This window comes from Procambarus clarkii, chromosome 65 (assembly GCF_040958095.1).
Source record: "Procambarus clarkii isolate CNS0578487 chromosome 65, FALCON_Pclarkii_2.0, whole genome shotgun sequence".
NCBI lineage: Eukaryota > Metazoa > Arthropoda > Malacostraca > Decapoda > Cambaridae > Procambarus > Procambarus clarkii.
Genome location: NC_091214.1, coordinates 20,469,598 through 20,484,125, shown reverse-complemented (window position 1 = coordinate 20,484,125; position 14,528 = coordinate 20,469,598). Strand labels below are relative to the sequence as shown.

Below are 14,528 nucleotides of genomic sequence, written 5' to 3'. Positions count from 1 at the left end.
CCTGTTGTTTTCTTTGTTAATGTTAAAAATTTTGTGTGATAATGGAGCCTGCCTGTTGCTTATTTTAGCCCAGTCTAGTACACAGCGATACATGGTTGATACCTGGTTGATGGGGTTCTGGGAGTTCTTCTATTCCCCAAGCCCGGCCCGAGGCCAGGCTTGACTTGAGAGTTTGGTCTACTAGGCTGTTATTATAGATAGTGCTATACACTATCGTATATCTCGTATTATATATACTGTACATATATCGGCGTCACTGGTGATTTGGTTTGTGTCTGGTTTTTAATTTTGTCAAGAGTGGAAAATGTAACTTCACACACGTCACTTAAAAAAAAGCAACAACAAAATGCTAATTAAATTTAAGAATGATATTCCTTTGAAACATTCAAAATATTGATGACGATAATGATTGCTTACTGATTATAAACCCCTCTAACTATGCAGATTTAAATCATTCATTGTCTTCCATGCACACAACAAACATTCCCATTAAAATTATTTTTTGAATAATATTATAAATTAGAATCCAGGAAGCACAACAATCCATGTAAAGTCTCTACAAAGGTTTGAAATTGTAGTCAAAAATTATTAAAAATGTTAGATGTTGAAAAAATCTACTAAATATGATAGCACCATTGTCCAATTGATATTACAAAATAAACCTGACAATTTTTTGCAAAAGAAAATAATGAATCTCCATCCCTAGTTAGGAATGGGATCTCATCTCATCCCTTGTTAGGCCTGTTAGGGATCTCTTAAACTATTGTTAGGCCTGTTAGGGATCTCATCAACCCTTGTTAGGCCTGTTAGGGATCTCATGAACCCTTGTTAGGACTCGCCGAACTCCAGTGATACATGTGGGAATAATCAGCCGCCATTTCTAAGTACTTTTAAGCATATGTTTCAAAACCACATTAAAACTATCTTGCATAATCTTAAAAGCTAAAGTTCATTTTGAATAAGATTCAAATATCAACTCCTCAAGTTCAGGGGTGTTCTACTCCCCAGAACTTGAGAGCAAAGTCCAACAAGCAGTTCCTTAAGGCAGCCCACAGGCCCACATATCCAGTACAACCCAGTTAGTCTAGCACTTCTTGCAGAAAACTTCTGCCACTTTCTTTCTGGCAATATTTCTTATAGTTGCTCAGAGGATATTGAACAACTGTGGACTTCTTATGTCCATAAAGTGTTCTCTGTGTGTATGGCACTGCTACTCTTCGCTGGCTCTATTCTGCACTTCTTTCCCTATCATTCACCCCAGGATTGTGTTATTTTACTGTGCAAGTGCTTAATTTAGATCAATCCCTTCACCTATAAATTTAGTCTTTTCTAGCCAATATTCATTTAAACTTTACATGCCTGTAAAGTACAATTATAGTAGTAAGCCAGTTATCACATTTCATTTCTACACATATTGTACGTAATCATGCATAGACTGTATTAAACCTCTTATCAAGTATATCTGATAATCATCAATTTAATTATTAAAACTGCAATTACAGTATTATACAGCAAGCCTTGGTCAATAATGTACTGTATTGGCAAATCACCATAATATATCAGTACTGTCTCTTAATGTAAATGTAAGGTTTGTGAGCAAATACCATGGTGATGATAGTGCCGTACTGCAACCACTAAACAACAAATTCACTTTTGTAATATTCACAGAAACATAACTAAATGGTGATTGTTTAGACTGAACCGGAAAGGCAGTGGTACTGAAGTTTACCGTGACCAGAAGCTAACGTGCACCAAAGTTATTAGATCTACACACACCTGTGGGGAATACACATTTTCCCCAATTTAAAATCGAGAGTTTGGACACTAACTTTACAGTGGAACTGTACAGAGAATTCCTAACAGATTAACATAACCTTCAGAAATTTAATAAGCAACAAATTTTAACAAAAATCAACTACTGTAATACCAACACAAGATTTTATTGACCTTTGCCAGCTAATACTCATGATCATCAAACCCACCAGAATTACTCGAGTAACTGCTTCCATCCTTTATCATCTTCAGAATAATCACTGATGGGACAAGAGACCACTACCCTACACTTTTATTAAGAATCAAATCATTGTCTGAAACAATGAAGATTATATTTATACTACACAAATAACCTAGTTTTGGTCCCTAACTGAATGACCTTGCCAACATTCCTGCTGGTGAGCCCTGTCCTTTCCTCTTCCTTTCTTTTATTGTTGGGATGACCAGTGTACAGAATTCTCTCTCAGTACATGCCAGTAACGTATCCCTCTGTAATTATCAAAAGAAGCACCAAACTGGAAAGATCATTTAGCACCACCTATGTCGCAGGATATTTAAAATATGAATATCATGCAGGATGCCAAACCAAAAGCAAAAATGCTTGAAGCGAGTGACATCAGAAGTATCTGATACACTAAAAGGTCTTTTGAGAGATATTAAGAAAGCAAGACTGATGGCCATCCTGAAAATTAAAACATTCCATAAGTAGGTACACAACTGTAGGTGGGGAAATGCAGTTTGGATAGTAAGTGTCCACAAGTTGAATGAGTGTGGCCAACATATGCATCTAGCCAGAGCCGTTTCTCGCCACCTATTATGGAGGCAAGAGGAATGCCTCGGGGATATGTCACGTTTTAGAGAACACAGTTTAACCATAATTCCAGTGTGGTGTCTGCAAATTCCTCAAGGCAAATCCAGTGACAGTGGTAAGCATTGCTTACCCTATAAAAATTCCTCTTTAAATTAAAATACAGTATCTTCATTTAGTAAACATAATTGAATTATAGCATTCAGCAATTTTTTAACTCTGATTTTCAAGTGACACTTGCTGCTATTTTTAATGCACAGTACAATAAAGTCAGGTGGAATACTGTTGCACAATAATAGCCCCAATTAGAGCTGGAGAAATTACTGACTTGGAGAATGTGCAAACATACTGCATTGTTAGAATCCACTCAATAAAAACACCTAAATTATCAGGACAATAAAATCTAAAACTTTCTCTAGTGCGATTGAGAAATATTCATAATCTACACTTTGAAAAATATTAAAGGTACTGGTTCAAAATCTGCAAACAAATTTACCAGACCACCAACCAGGAAGCCTGGTCAGAGATTGGGCAGTGGGGCCCATCACAAGATAAGGTAAGGTACGGTTTCGATAATCGTCTTCCTAAGTAAATTAAACATTAAGGTTATTGAAACAAAATATCCATAGTATTTCTCAAATAAAATAAATCCTATATACAAATTAAGTATTGATTACAAAATCAAATACCACAAATATTACACAAGACTGTACATGAATAGTTAATTTGTATTAAAATTATTAATACAAAGGTTCAAGTAATTTAAATATAAAAAGATTAAAATAAAATCATTTAGTTTAATTTAATTTAATGGATTTTTTTTTTTTTTACAAAATTCAAATACATATGTACAAACAACTCTCGCATAATTTAAAATATTAAACTGTTTTGTATTAATATATCACAATGTATCTGCAATAATGATTTCTGGTAATACTGTACATGTAGCAATTGTGGGAGAATGTGTACAAAATCTTGACTACAGAGTATTTCAAATCTGCAAAAACATAACCCCTCTTTGGCATAATATAAGCAACCTTAGGGCTAATATAGTACATATATGTACTAGGCTAGGAACACGTTGGCCTGGGTTTGTATCCTGGCCGGGGAGGATTGACTGGGTGCCAATCCTTAACTGTCTCCTCTGTTCACCCAGCAGTGAATGGGTACCTGGTTGTTAAACAATTTGGCGGGTCGTATTCCGGGAAAGAGTTGGGATTGAGGACCTGCTCGAAACACTATGCATGCTAGTGGCTGTACAGGAATGTAAGAACTCGTGTACAGTATATATAAAAAAAATTTAAAAAGGAGAGGCTAGGATTTTTGCATATTTTAAATACAGTACTCTTTAGTAGTCCAATAATACAAAAGGTGGACTCTCTTTGTGTGCAACAGTCTAGATTTTTGCACCTACTTCCCCACAGTTATTTATGTACTAAAAGGTTTGGGTACATATCTCAAGGCACACATTTGTCATTTGCACATTGTAGTTGGATATACTGTACATGCAAGTACAGCATATATAGACACACATCTTGATACAGAAGGAATCACATTACATTTCACACACACACACTTCAAACTTTATAAAATACTCTTTTCATCAATTTAATAACAAAAACAAATATAACATGCGGTATACAGTGTGTATATACATACAGTTTTTACTTTTAGTAGCTTTTACAGGCTGAGAGTTATAAGTATGTGAGGGCATAGTATGTGTGTATTCACCTAGCTGTGCTTGCGGGGGTTGAGCTCTGCTCTTTTGGCCCACCTCTCAAATGTCAACCAATCAACTGTTACTAACTACTACAGTACTAATTTTTGTTTCCCCTGTGTAAACACACTATGCAAAAAAAGGAACCTAGTCTATGGAACTCACCTTAATGAATTAAAAAGCTGTCCAATCTACTCCTCATTCAAAAGTAACACCAAAAAGTACCTAATTTCATGCTCATAGTTTTCTACTTAATGCATCACACTCACACTGTATTGTGGGCTACTCCAAAATGTGCGCCTAAGCCATATAACTTCACCATTGTAATCACTGCCATCATCTTGTATTATGGTGGTTATGTTGAATCAAAAAATTTTACTTCAAAAATTTTCCTTGAAAAAATGTACCTTGAAATAATCCTCAAATTATGCTACCTGTACAATGTACCTGTCGATAATCCTCAGATTTTTACTAAAATGTACCTACTAATTTTCTTCAAATTTTTTTTTACAATGTACTTTTTATTTTTTTATCAATTTTGCTACAAATTACCTTCTTAAAATTATCAGTTTGATTAAGGACCTGTCTGAAATGCTGTGTGTTAGTGGCTTTACAAGAACATAAAAACATCAATGCTATGTACTGTACTTTCATAAACCCATTGTACCTTCTTGTATATATATATAAATAAATAAATAAAATCAGATTTATTAAGGTACTACAACTCCTTAACACTTTCGCGCTCCGTGGAAACTCGCGGTTGACAGGGGGAACGTGGCCCCTCCGTGCGGGTAAGCGCGCGGTGACACCCAAATGTGTATACTCGTTCCAGCTTTCTCACCTTAATTCTCGTGCTACGTCGGTCGTTTTGGTATCGTCAATGTGTTCGCAATTAAATTCTCTACAGGTGTGTATAAATATAATGTCCAAAAGCCTAGCGTGACTCCCAACAGCAAAGCGTAAAGTCGGCAAAAACGCACAAAATCAGTAACATGTGCATTCTCTTTCCATTTTTTTACCTTAATTCTCGTGCTACGTTGCTCATTTTGGTATCATTGTGTTCGCAATTAAATTCCCTACAGATGTGTATGAATAAAATGTACAAAAGGCTGGAGTGCCTCCCCGCAGAAAAGCCTAAAGTTACCCGTGAACGAGCACCATTTTGTACATTGCAACCTAATGTTCAACTCGTTCAATTTGATAACATCAAATTTCGTGCTACGTCGCTCGTTTTGGTATCAAATTGTTCGCAATAAAAAGGCGAGTATTTTAAAACTAGTCCCAGAATAATAGAGCAATAACTGGATTTTTAACAAATATTTTAATTCTGGACGCTCATCATCACAAATTTATTTATAACTTTCCAGTGTTCTGACATAAATATTTGTGTTACATCTTTCATTTTGGTATCAAATTGTTCGCAATAAAAAGGCGCGCATTTTAAAACTAGTCCCAAGATAATAGGACAATAAATAGAATTTTAACAAATATTTTAATATTCGGACCATAGGCCTATTTATAATATTTCAAGTGTTTGGACATCAAGTTTCATGTTATATCTTTGATTTTGGTATCAAATTGTGTGCAATCTAAAGGCGCTTATTTTAAAACCACTACCAGATTGATCTGATAAAATTTAAATTTTTAAAAAATATTTTAATGAGTGACTCAGTACTGCGTCGTTGGAACACATTCAGTAGAAAAATGAGTGACGAGATAGTCTGTGGAACCTCAAAGTGTTAAATACTTTTCAATTTTAAGACAAAATTCAAATGTTTGGGTTGCATTACTGTCCCTTAATACTTTAAACACACTCAATTTTACAATCAAATCCTTCATAAAACATTTTAAAGTTGTCTCACTCTCTTTTTATCAACACAGTACTAAAAACTTTCAATGATGTCCTTCAACTGGAATAACTCGCCTTCCACCTTATACCCTTTTACTTATACCACATAAATGTTTTTCTTATTTAGAAGTGCTTCTCAAAAGTCTCCCTGCAGCTTCACACTTCGTTTTTAGTATTGGAAAATAAAAAGTTTGATACACAATAAACAGAATGTATCAACAAAATATCCATCTGTAGCTGAATGAAACGGCTTCAGCATTAATATTAGGGTGGTTGGATGTTATAACACTCTGGAAATGTTCGTACAATCAATAAGCTTCTCATAAAGCAGTAAAGATCAAATACTGACAAAGCAATTAGACAGGCAAATTGTAAACAATATAACTACTGTATATACCAGCTTTAAGTTTCTCATGCAAGTCCCATTATTCTCTTTTGCAACTCTAATCGCTCTTTCAAAACTGGTAAAATATATATATGGAGTGAGCAGTCTGGGCACACAACCTGTATAACAAATGTAGAGCAACTGACAGTAACATTGGATGGGTACAAAGAACAATAACATTCAGGACACTCATCAGGGCACTTCTGAGGACTACGTAAAACTAAATACCGACCATCTATCAGTTTAAGTGGGGATATGAAGCTAAACTTTTCCTGTTGGATCTCAAGTTCTGAATCACTCCCCACAGACTCTTCATGTCTCGCACTGAGTTTTTCAATTTTAATTTTTTTCTTAACACTGGAAGGCCCAGCAGTATAGTGTTTCCTTTTCCCCTTTGATCTCGGAACTTTTTTATCCACTGAGCTGCAGTTTCCGTTATCTTTTAACTGATCCAGACTATCGGAATCAGGAAAATTGATCTCCTCCCGTTTTGGAAGTGATAAACTCTCTATATCTGGCCTATTGCACATAGATGTCCTGATATTTTTTTTATGTGAGCCACTTAATGTTTGGGATTCAGAAGATTTTGTTATTTTCTGTACATTGAAACTTTGAATATATTGCTTCATTGCCTCGCCATCAACAGTATCTTCATTGGAATTATCAATATCACTAAATAACACAGGAGATTTGCATCTTTCTACCAGATGTTCCATGGATAACAAGTGAGTGTTGCTAGCATTTGCCAGTGAGCCAGCTTCATTTGAATTCTCATCTGTATCCCCATCAGAAAATGTAATGATATCATCATATTTACTGTTATAATCGTCATTAGTAGTTTGCAGTGCTGTGTTTTGCTCTTCACTGTTATTAAGATTACATGTTTGCAGTGTTGTGTCTGATTTTATGACACCATTACTAGCTGGTATTGTTTGTGGCACCATGTCTAATTTATTGCCATCACTGTTGCTACATGTTGTTTGTGGCATTATGTCTAATTTATTGCCATCACTGTTGCCACATGTTGTTTGTGGCATTATGTCTGAATTTCTGCCATCGTTGTGACCATGTTTTGTTTGTGGCACAGTATTTAATTGTCTGGCATCACTGCTGTCATAATGTGTTTGTGGCACCCTGTCTGATTCTCTGACATCACAAGTTGTTTGTGGTGCAATGTCTGATTTATTGTCGTCATTGTTGCCACATGTTGTTTGTGGCACCATGTCTGATTTTTTGTCATCATTGTTGCCACATGTTACCTGTGACACCATGTCTGATTTTTTGTCATCATTGTTGCCACATGTTACCTGTGACACCATGTCTGATTTATTGTCGTCACTGTTGCCACATGTTTGTGGCACCATGTCTGATGTATTGCCATTACTATTGCCATATGTTGTTTGTGGCACCATGCCTGACTTATTGTCATAACTGTTGCCACATGTTTGTTTGCATTTGATTAAAATTTTCTCATCATTGCTGTCATGTATTGTCTTGGGTTCCATGCCTGATTTTTCATAATTATTTTTATCTTGTGTTGGTTTGGGTTCCGTGCCCGATTTTCTATGCTCATTTTCATCTTGTGTTGGTTTGGGTTCCATGCACAATTTTCTATGCTCATTTTTGTCTTGTGTTGGTTTGGGTTCCGTGCCCGATTTTCTATGCTCATTTTCGTCTTGTGTTGGTTTGGGTTCCGTGCACAATTTTTTATGCTCATTTTTGTCTTGTGTTGGTTTGGGTTCCGTGCACAATTTTCTATGCTCATTTTCGTCTTGTGTTGGTTTAGGTCCCGTGCCTGACTTTCTACCATCACTGCCATCAAATGTTTTGAGCAATGTACCTGATTGTCTTGGAGGTAAATCTTTCTCACTTTGCGGCCTCTTAGTTACATCAAGGAATGTTCTATTTAACACACCTTTTACTCTCTCATCTGCCTTGGGATCTGTTACTAAAATTTTAGCTGATGGGGTTGTACTTAAGAAATCTTTGCAAACTAGGATGGCAGACTTCCATGGTTTAACATTTCCTAAGAAAAGCACCGTCTTAATGTAACTAGTGATAGCTTGGTTGATCTCGGAAAAAGATGGAGAATTTTTAGAGTTAGTGCAAAAACTCGCTAGAGTAAGATCTTTACGAATGGAATATGATATATATTGTACAGCATCTGTGATCCACTTTGTAAATTCATGACGTTTTTTGGTTTTCTTACATAAATTGGTCCTAGATGAAAACAATTCAGGGAACCGTTGACATTTTTCAATTTTAAATGTGCAGTTTTTACATTGAAGATTACCAAAATAGAGGTGTTTATAGATTTCATTTTTTACTACTAAACGTTCACATGTGTAACAATAGATTTTTCTAGTTGTTTTATTTCTGATATTTTGGCACAGGCTTGTCTTAGTTTCATGGGGAGGTGTTGTGTTACCTTTATCCCCATCATTTTTCACCTGTACCGTAATCTTTGTTGAAGGTTTGGTAGACAATTTCGAAGCCAATGGAAACACTTTTGTATGACTTTGAGTTTCATTTAAACTACTCAAGTTACTATGACAAATATTGGTAGACACAGTTTGATTAACAGGTTTCTGAACAGATGGTTCATCTTTGTTTTGTGAGGGAGAACACTTAAAATATTTCATTTGCCTCAACTGTGAGGCCTTAGTTTTGGATGAACTTGTTGGGCCATCGCCTTGGCTATCCATTTTCTCAAGGGTTCTGTGGATGCCTATAATTTGTTGAAAAGCTTTAGATTATTTTTAAAAAATTCCTTTATATGTGTGACCAGCATACATTATGAATTGCAGCATGTCTCAGCCTCTTAATACTCAGATTATAAAATATAATATGGTACATTTACTTGTATTAAAAATATATTTTTGTGTACAATGTTATATTACCCAAGTCTGCCCTAAATTTGGAGCTTTGTACTTCAACCTTGGAATGTTCTTCCTTTTTCTTGACGGGTGATTTTGCTTCTCTTCTGTTATGCTTCCGGAACCACAGAGGGCACCAGACCCACCATAATGCACACTGTAAAGAAACCAAAAACTTTCAGTGTTCTTTCCGGGGTCAAGAAACCAATACTTTAATAAATTTAGTGTTCCAACTACTATAGTTAGAACACACTGTAGTTACTCTGTAGTTCATTAGATATAACATTCTATAAAAAACCTTGCTTCACTTACATGCCTTAAAATGTATGGTAAACCGTGGGAGTGGAAGGAATTATGCAGCCCAACTTGAAGAAAGTACTGTAGTACCTGAAAAGATATTATGTTTTTAAAATATGGGTATTAATTGAATTGAATTTGTATATGTAATGTTCTCTATACATGCAAGTCTGCCTTCCTACTAATGATACTCCTCCCTCTCTCCAGCTTCACTGATACAGTAATATTGCTCTTTGGCTTCATGACTAGACTTTCCCGGCCTTTTCTTCTCTCTAAGCAATCTAGCTCCTATAAATTTCAAAGTTATATGGAAATCCAATTACAGTACCTCCTTCCTTTCCTAAATGTATATTGTTCACAGCTGTGTCCGATTCTCTTTCCCTGTCTATCATAACCTACGTACAGTGATAGGTACATCAATTTTTGTCCTATCATCTACCTGTTAAGAAAAGTGTTCTTGCCTCCCTTTTCCTCTGGGTCCTACACATCAGTGACTCGCAGTTTCTTGATTCTGAAATTTCTTTTCAAGTCTTTTGCCTTGGCTATTCCTTAAATTTTTGACTGTGCCTGTTCTCAATATAAAAACTTTCTTTCAACACTAGGAACAATGCGTCTCTTCTCTTATATCTGAACTAAAAAATCCAATACCCTCCATCCTCTTTTGACGTAAAACTCACTTTTCGACAAACCAACACACGTCCTAGTAATCTATTCCACACCGCCCCTCTTGCTTCCAGTGGTGCTGATTATTTTATTTCCTGTATCTCTTAGCCTTTCCAATACAGTACTGTACTTTGCCAAAACTAGCCATACTCTTAATGACAGACTGAAAAAAAAAGCCACAGAAGTGTTAAAGCCACAGACACCAACAATGCTCTCTCTTCTTCTCATGTTATGAACTCATATCATCCTATTGATTGACCTTATCCTAAAATAATCTTTCCTGCCTCTGTTCTTCACAGACGCCGTCTTGTCGACTAGGCTCTCAAACACAACATCGAGACTCGTTGCTGTTGATGCTTGCTTTTCTCACTAGTACATAGTTAAATGCACATTAGGATCTCATTTTCTTTCTCTTAATTTCTATTTTTCACCTCTTTCTCTTCACCATTAGGTGTCTGCAATTTTATTTATGCATTTTAACCTCACCTTTCACCTCACATTCTTACCTTGTATTATGACTACTCACCTTCCCCAACATGCAACCCACAACACTTGCCTAACTCTCGAGTATCTATTTAATGCTAGATGAACAGAGGTATTAGGTGGAAGCAACCGTGCCCAACAACTGATGTCTTGCCTGGGGATCGAACCCAGGATCCCCGAGCGAGTCGAGAGGTAATGAATTTGGCGTAAAAATAAGTTTGATAGTCTTAATCGTTACCATTAATGGTGGAGGAAGGCAGGGTAGACTGTGGTGGGAGGGAGGCAGGGTAGTGAACTCATCACTGTGGAAGGAGATGAACCTAACAGTGAGTGAGGGAGGTCTGGGAAGCAGCGCCCTGGAGCGGTCCGTCTAAATTACCGCAAGATACCACAAGCTACACAAGCTTCCTGGCAAACCGTTAGTAATGAATAAATATGATATATTTACTCATTATAATGTTGGTGCTGAATGTACAACACAAAAAAACATATTTTTAATCTGAAAAAGTATCTTTTTATAAAGAAATTAGACGAAAATAAAGAGCTGGTGACGCCAAATCAAGTCGACGATCCAAGGGTCAGTTAGGTTAGGTTAGACTAGGTTAAGTTAGGTCAACCTAACCTATCATATTTATTCATTACTAACGTATTGCCAGGAAGCTTTGTAAAGCTTGTGGTAATTAGACGGACCGCCCTGGAGGAGTGCCTGGCCCCCCAGGGCCCCTACCTCCTGCCCTGGTGGCAGCAGTTTATGACCATATTGCCTGTGAGAGGACTTGGGATGATGGCCCACAGACGTGAGCGTAAATTTGAAAATGGTACAAAATAAAACACCCATTGTGCAACAACTGTGTTGACTGGTACGTACACCATATTTCACACTCCTCTCCCTCACAACGCTCTCATTGTCAGCTGCACACAGCACAAGGCACCGTAGAGCATCCTCTGGGGTTCAAGATCCACGAGGAATGGTCTAAATCTGAGACGGAAATGCGAGACTGAGCTCCCGTCTGGTGACTCGGTCAATTCGTACACACGGCGCCTCCCATAATGTAAACACACTTTTCGTACACAACCTCCCCCACCCTCTTCACAAGGGACACCATATATAATAATAATAAACATTATTAGTTATATTCAAGTTCAAGTTCAAGTATGTTTATTGAGACAAGAAAAAATACATCTCAAAGGGATAGAGTAGCTTAGGCTATTTCTACCCCCCTCTACTTCAAGTCCCTCAAGGGGCGCACAAATTCAGTGAGTACAGATACACAAATCACAATACAACATTTAACATTGCATATTAATATAGTAAGTGTTACAATCATTGGGGCAAAATTCTTGTAGTTCCTAAGTATTCTGTCTATCATATCATTATCACACATCCAAACAATTTGAAGTGGTACACTACTTATTTCCTTATTTCTATGGTTATCCATAAGTTGACACTTTAATACATAATGGTCTTCCAAGTTCAAGTAGGTTTATTGAGACAAGTTAAAAAAAAAAAAAAAACTCAAAGATTAGCTTAGGCTATTTCTACCCCTTCCCATACTTCAAGTCCCTCAAGGGGCGCACAAATTCAGTGAGTACAAATACAAGAATCCCATATAACATATCAGGTTAATATAGTACTATCTAAGAGTATAATAGTGTACATCCACCGCACTAGATTTTAACCCATTAACGCTCCAAGATAATATTCTCACTCTACTTTCATCCATGATTTAATAAAACTACCTTTGCCCTGTCTGTCACATTCCATGAGATACGAGATTTTCTCAGACAGACTCTCCCAACACTGTAACATTTTTGCTTTCTCCTCATTTGCACAACAGCTACTAACATCAAAGGTGATCTTATTCATATCTAAGTTCTTTCTTATTTCTCTATACCGTTTTACTTTAACCTTTGTTTCAACATTTGTCACTACAGAAGGTTGAACGCTAACACTACTAGAAAGTTCATTCTCCTGACTATCCTCTATCATCAATACGTCATGTTCTTCCTTACTTTCTTCAACGCACATTTCACGTCCTGTTTCACTTTCCACTTCACGTCCTATTTCACGTCCTGTTTGACTTTCCATTTCACGTCCTGTTTCATTTTCCATTTCACGTCCTGTTTCACTTTCCATTTCACGTCCTGTTTCACTTTCCATTTCACATCCTGTTTCACTTTCCACTTCACGTCCTGTTTCACCACCATCTTCACCCCATCTACCCCCCATAGCTAATTTTTCTAATGATACCTGGTTGATACCTGGTTGATGGGGTTCTGGGAGTTCTTCTACTCCCCAAGCCCGGCCCGAGGCCAGGCTCGACTTGTGAGAGTTTGGTCCACCAGGCTGTTGCTTGGAGCGGCCCGCAGGGCCACGTACCCACCACAGCCCGGCTGATCCGGAACTTCTCTTAGAAAACCGTCCAGTTTTCTCTTGAAGATGTCCACGGTTGTTCCGGCAATATTTCTTATGCTCGCTGGGAGGACGTTGAACAACCGCGGACCCCTGATGTTTATACAGTGCTCTCTGATTGTGCCTATGACACCTCTGCTCTTCACAGGTTCAATCTTGCATTTTCTTCCATATCGTTCGCTCCAGTACGTTGTTATTTTACTGTGTAGATTTGGGACCTGACCTAATGGGACCTAATGCCTCAATCCTCTTTTCTAGTTTTTTTTAGATATTCCAATATTTGAGTACCAACCTCAGAGTTCACTATATTGACCTGAACCTTGTTTCCACAAGGTTTAATTTTTTCAGCTGCATTTCCTACTTTCCCTAGGCTCGCCTTAATCGTCTCTGTTCCTTTCTCCCACACATTGTTCATAGGCGCTGTCATTGGCTTCCAGCTGTTTCCTCCATGTTCCTGCTGCACAATCTTTCCTTCCTTCGAGGATACATCTATCCTGCTTGTAGCACCCGTCCTCGAGTCTCTCAGATGATGCTTCATGCGACATAGATAGGAACCAGCATTGTGGCTTCCTCGACAATTGCAACAAGATGGGACGATTTTTTCACCGTTTTTAATCTTGACTCTACACTCTCGAGTCGTGTTTCTTACCACAGTACCGACACCTGGAGTCAAACTGGCATTTCCAAGCCATATGTCCCCAACGAGAACACTTCATGCATAATATGGGCTCCTCAATGTATTTTACAACTTTCCTGTAGCCTAGTCCTTGCACAAAAATTCTTTCTGGAGCCTCACCCTTTACCAAGGCAACAACCTGGCTTTGTTTTTCACCACGAACACTGTTCCTCTTTGCCCAAACAACACTATCATTGTTGAGCAATAGATAATCAGGATCCAAATAAGTTGGATACTTAAACACTATGACCTTGGTGTACATCATACCTTTTTCCGGAGTAACCATCACAATATTCTCAAACCCATCCTTCGTTAGGTGTTCCACGGCCTCTTCTGTCCCAACTGTTATATAGGGCCGGTGAAGACCCTCCTTGAATAGTGGTTCATATTAAAAAAAACTCCTTAGCCAAACGAACCGTCCACTCCAGCTTTTGATGGAAATTCAGTTGACATGCTGTAGGGAACAACAGCCTCTTCCTTCCATTAGTCTGCATCTCCCGCGTCCTGCTGAGCATGTCTTCATTTTTTGGTCTCTTTGTTATTTCCTCCTCACTGTCTTTGAATATTTCTCCGTTTATATCTGTTTAC

The 14,528-nt window shown here is 37.4% G+C and overlaps 1 protein-coding gene across 1 annotated transcript; it reads right to left on the bottom strand.

Annotated features, from left to right (window-relative positions):
- Window positions 1–3,372: 3,372 nt before the first annotated feature.
- LOC123771081 (uncharacterized) lies at window positions 3,373–11,926 on the bottom strand. The gene is made up of 4 exons (XM_045763399.2): window positions 11,720–11,926; window positions 9,721–9,795; window positions 9,433–9,565; window positions 3,373–9,260 (listed from the first exon to the last, which is right to left on the bottom strand). Exon 4 carries the CDS (start codon window positions 9,235–9,237, stop codon window positions 6,559–6,561), a length of 2,679 nt encoding a protein of 892 aa, XP_045619355.2. The 5' UTR covers window positions 9,238–9,260; window positions 9,433–9,565; window positions 9,721–9,795; window positions 11,720–11,926; the 3' UTR covers window positions 3,373–6,558.
- Between the last annotated feature and the right edge of the window lie 2,602 nt (window positions 11,927–14,528).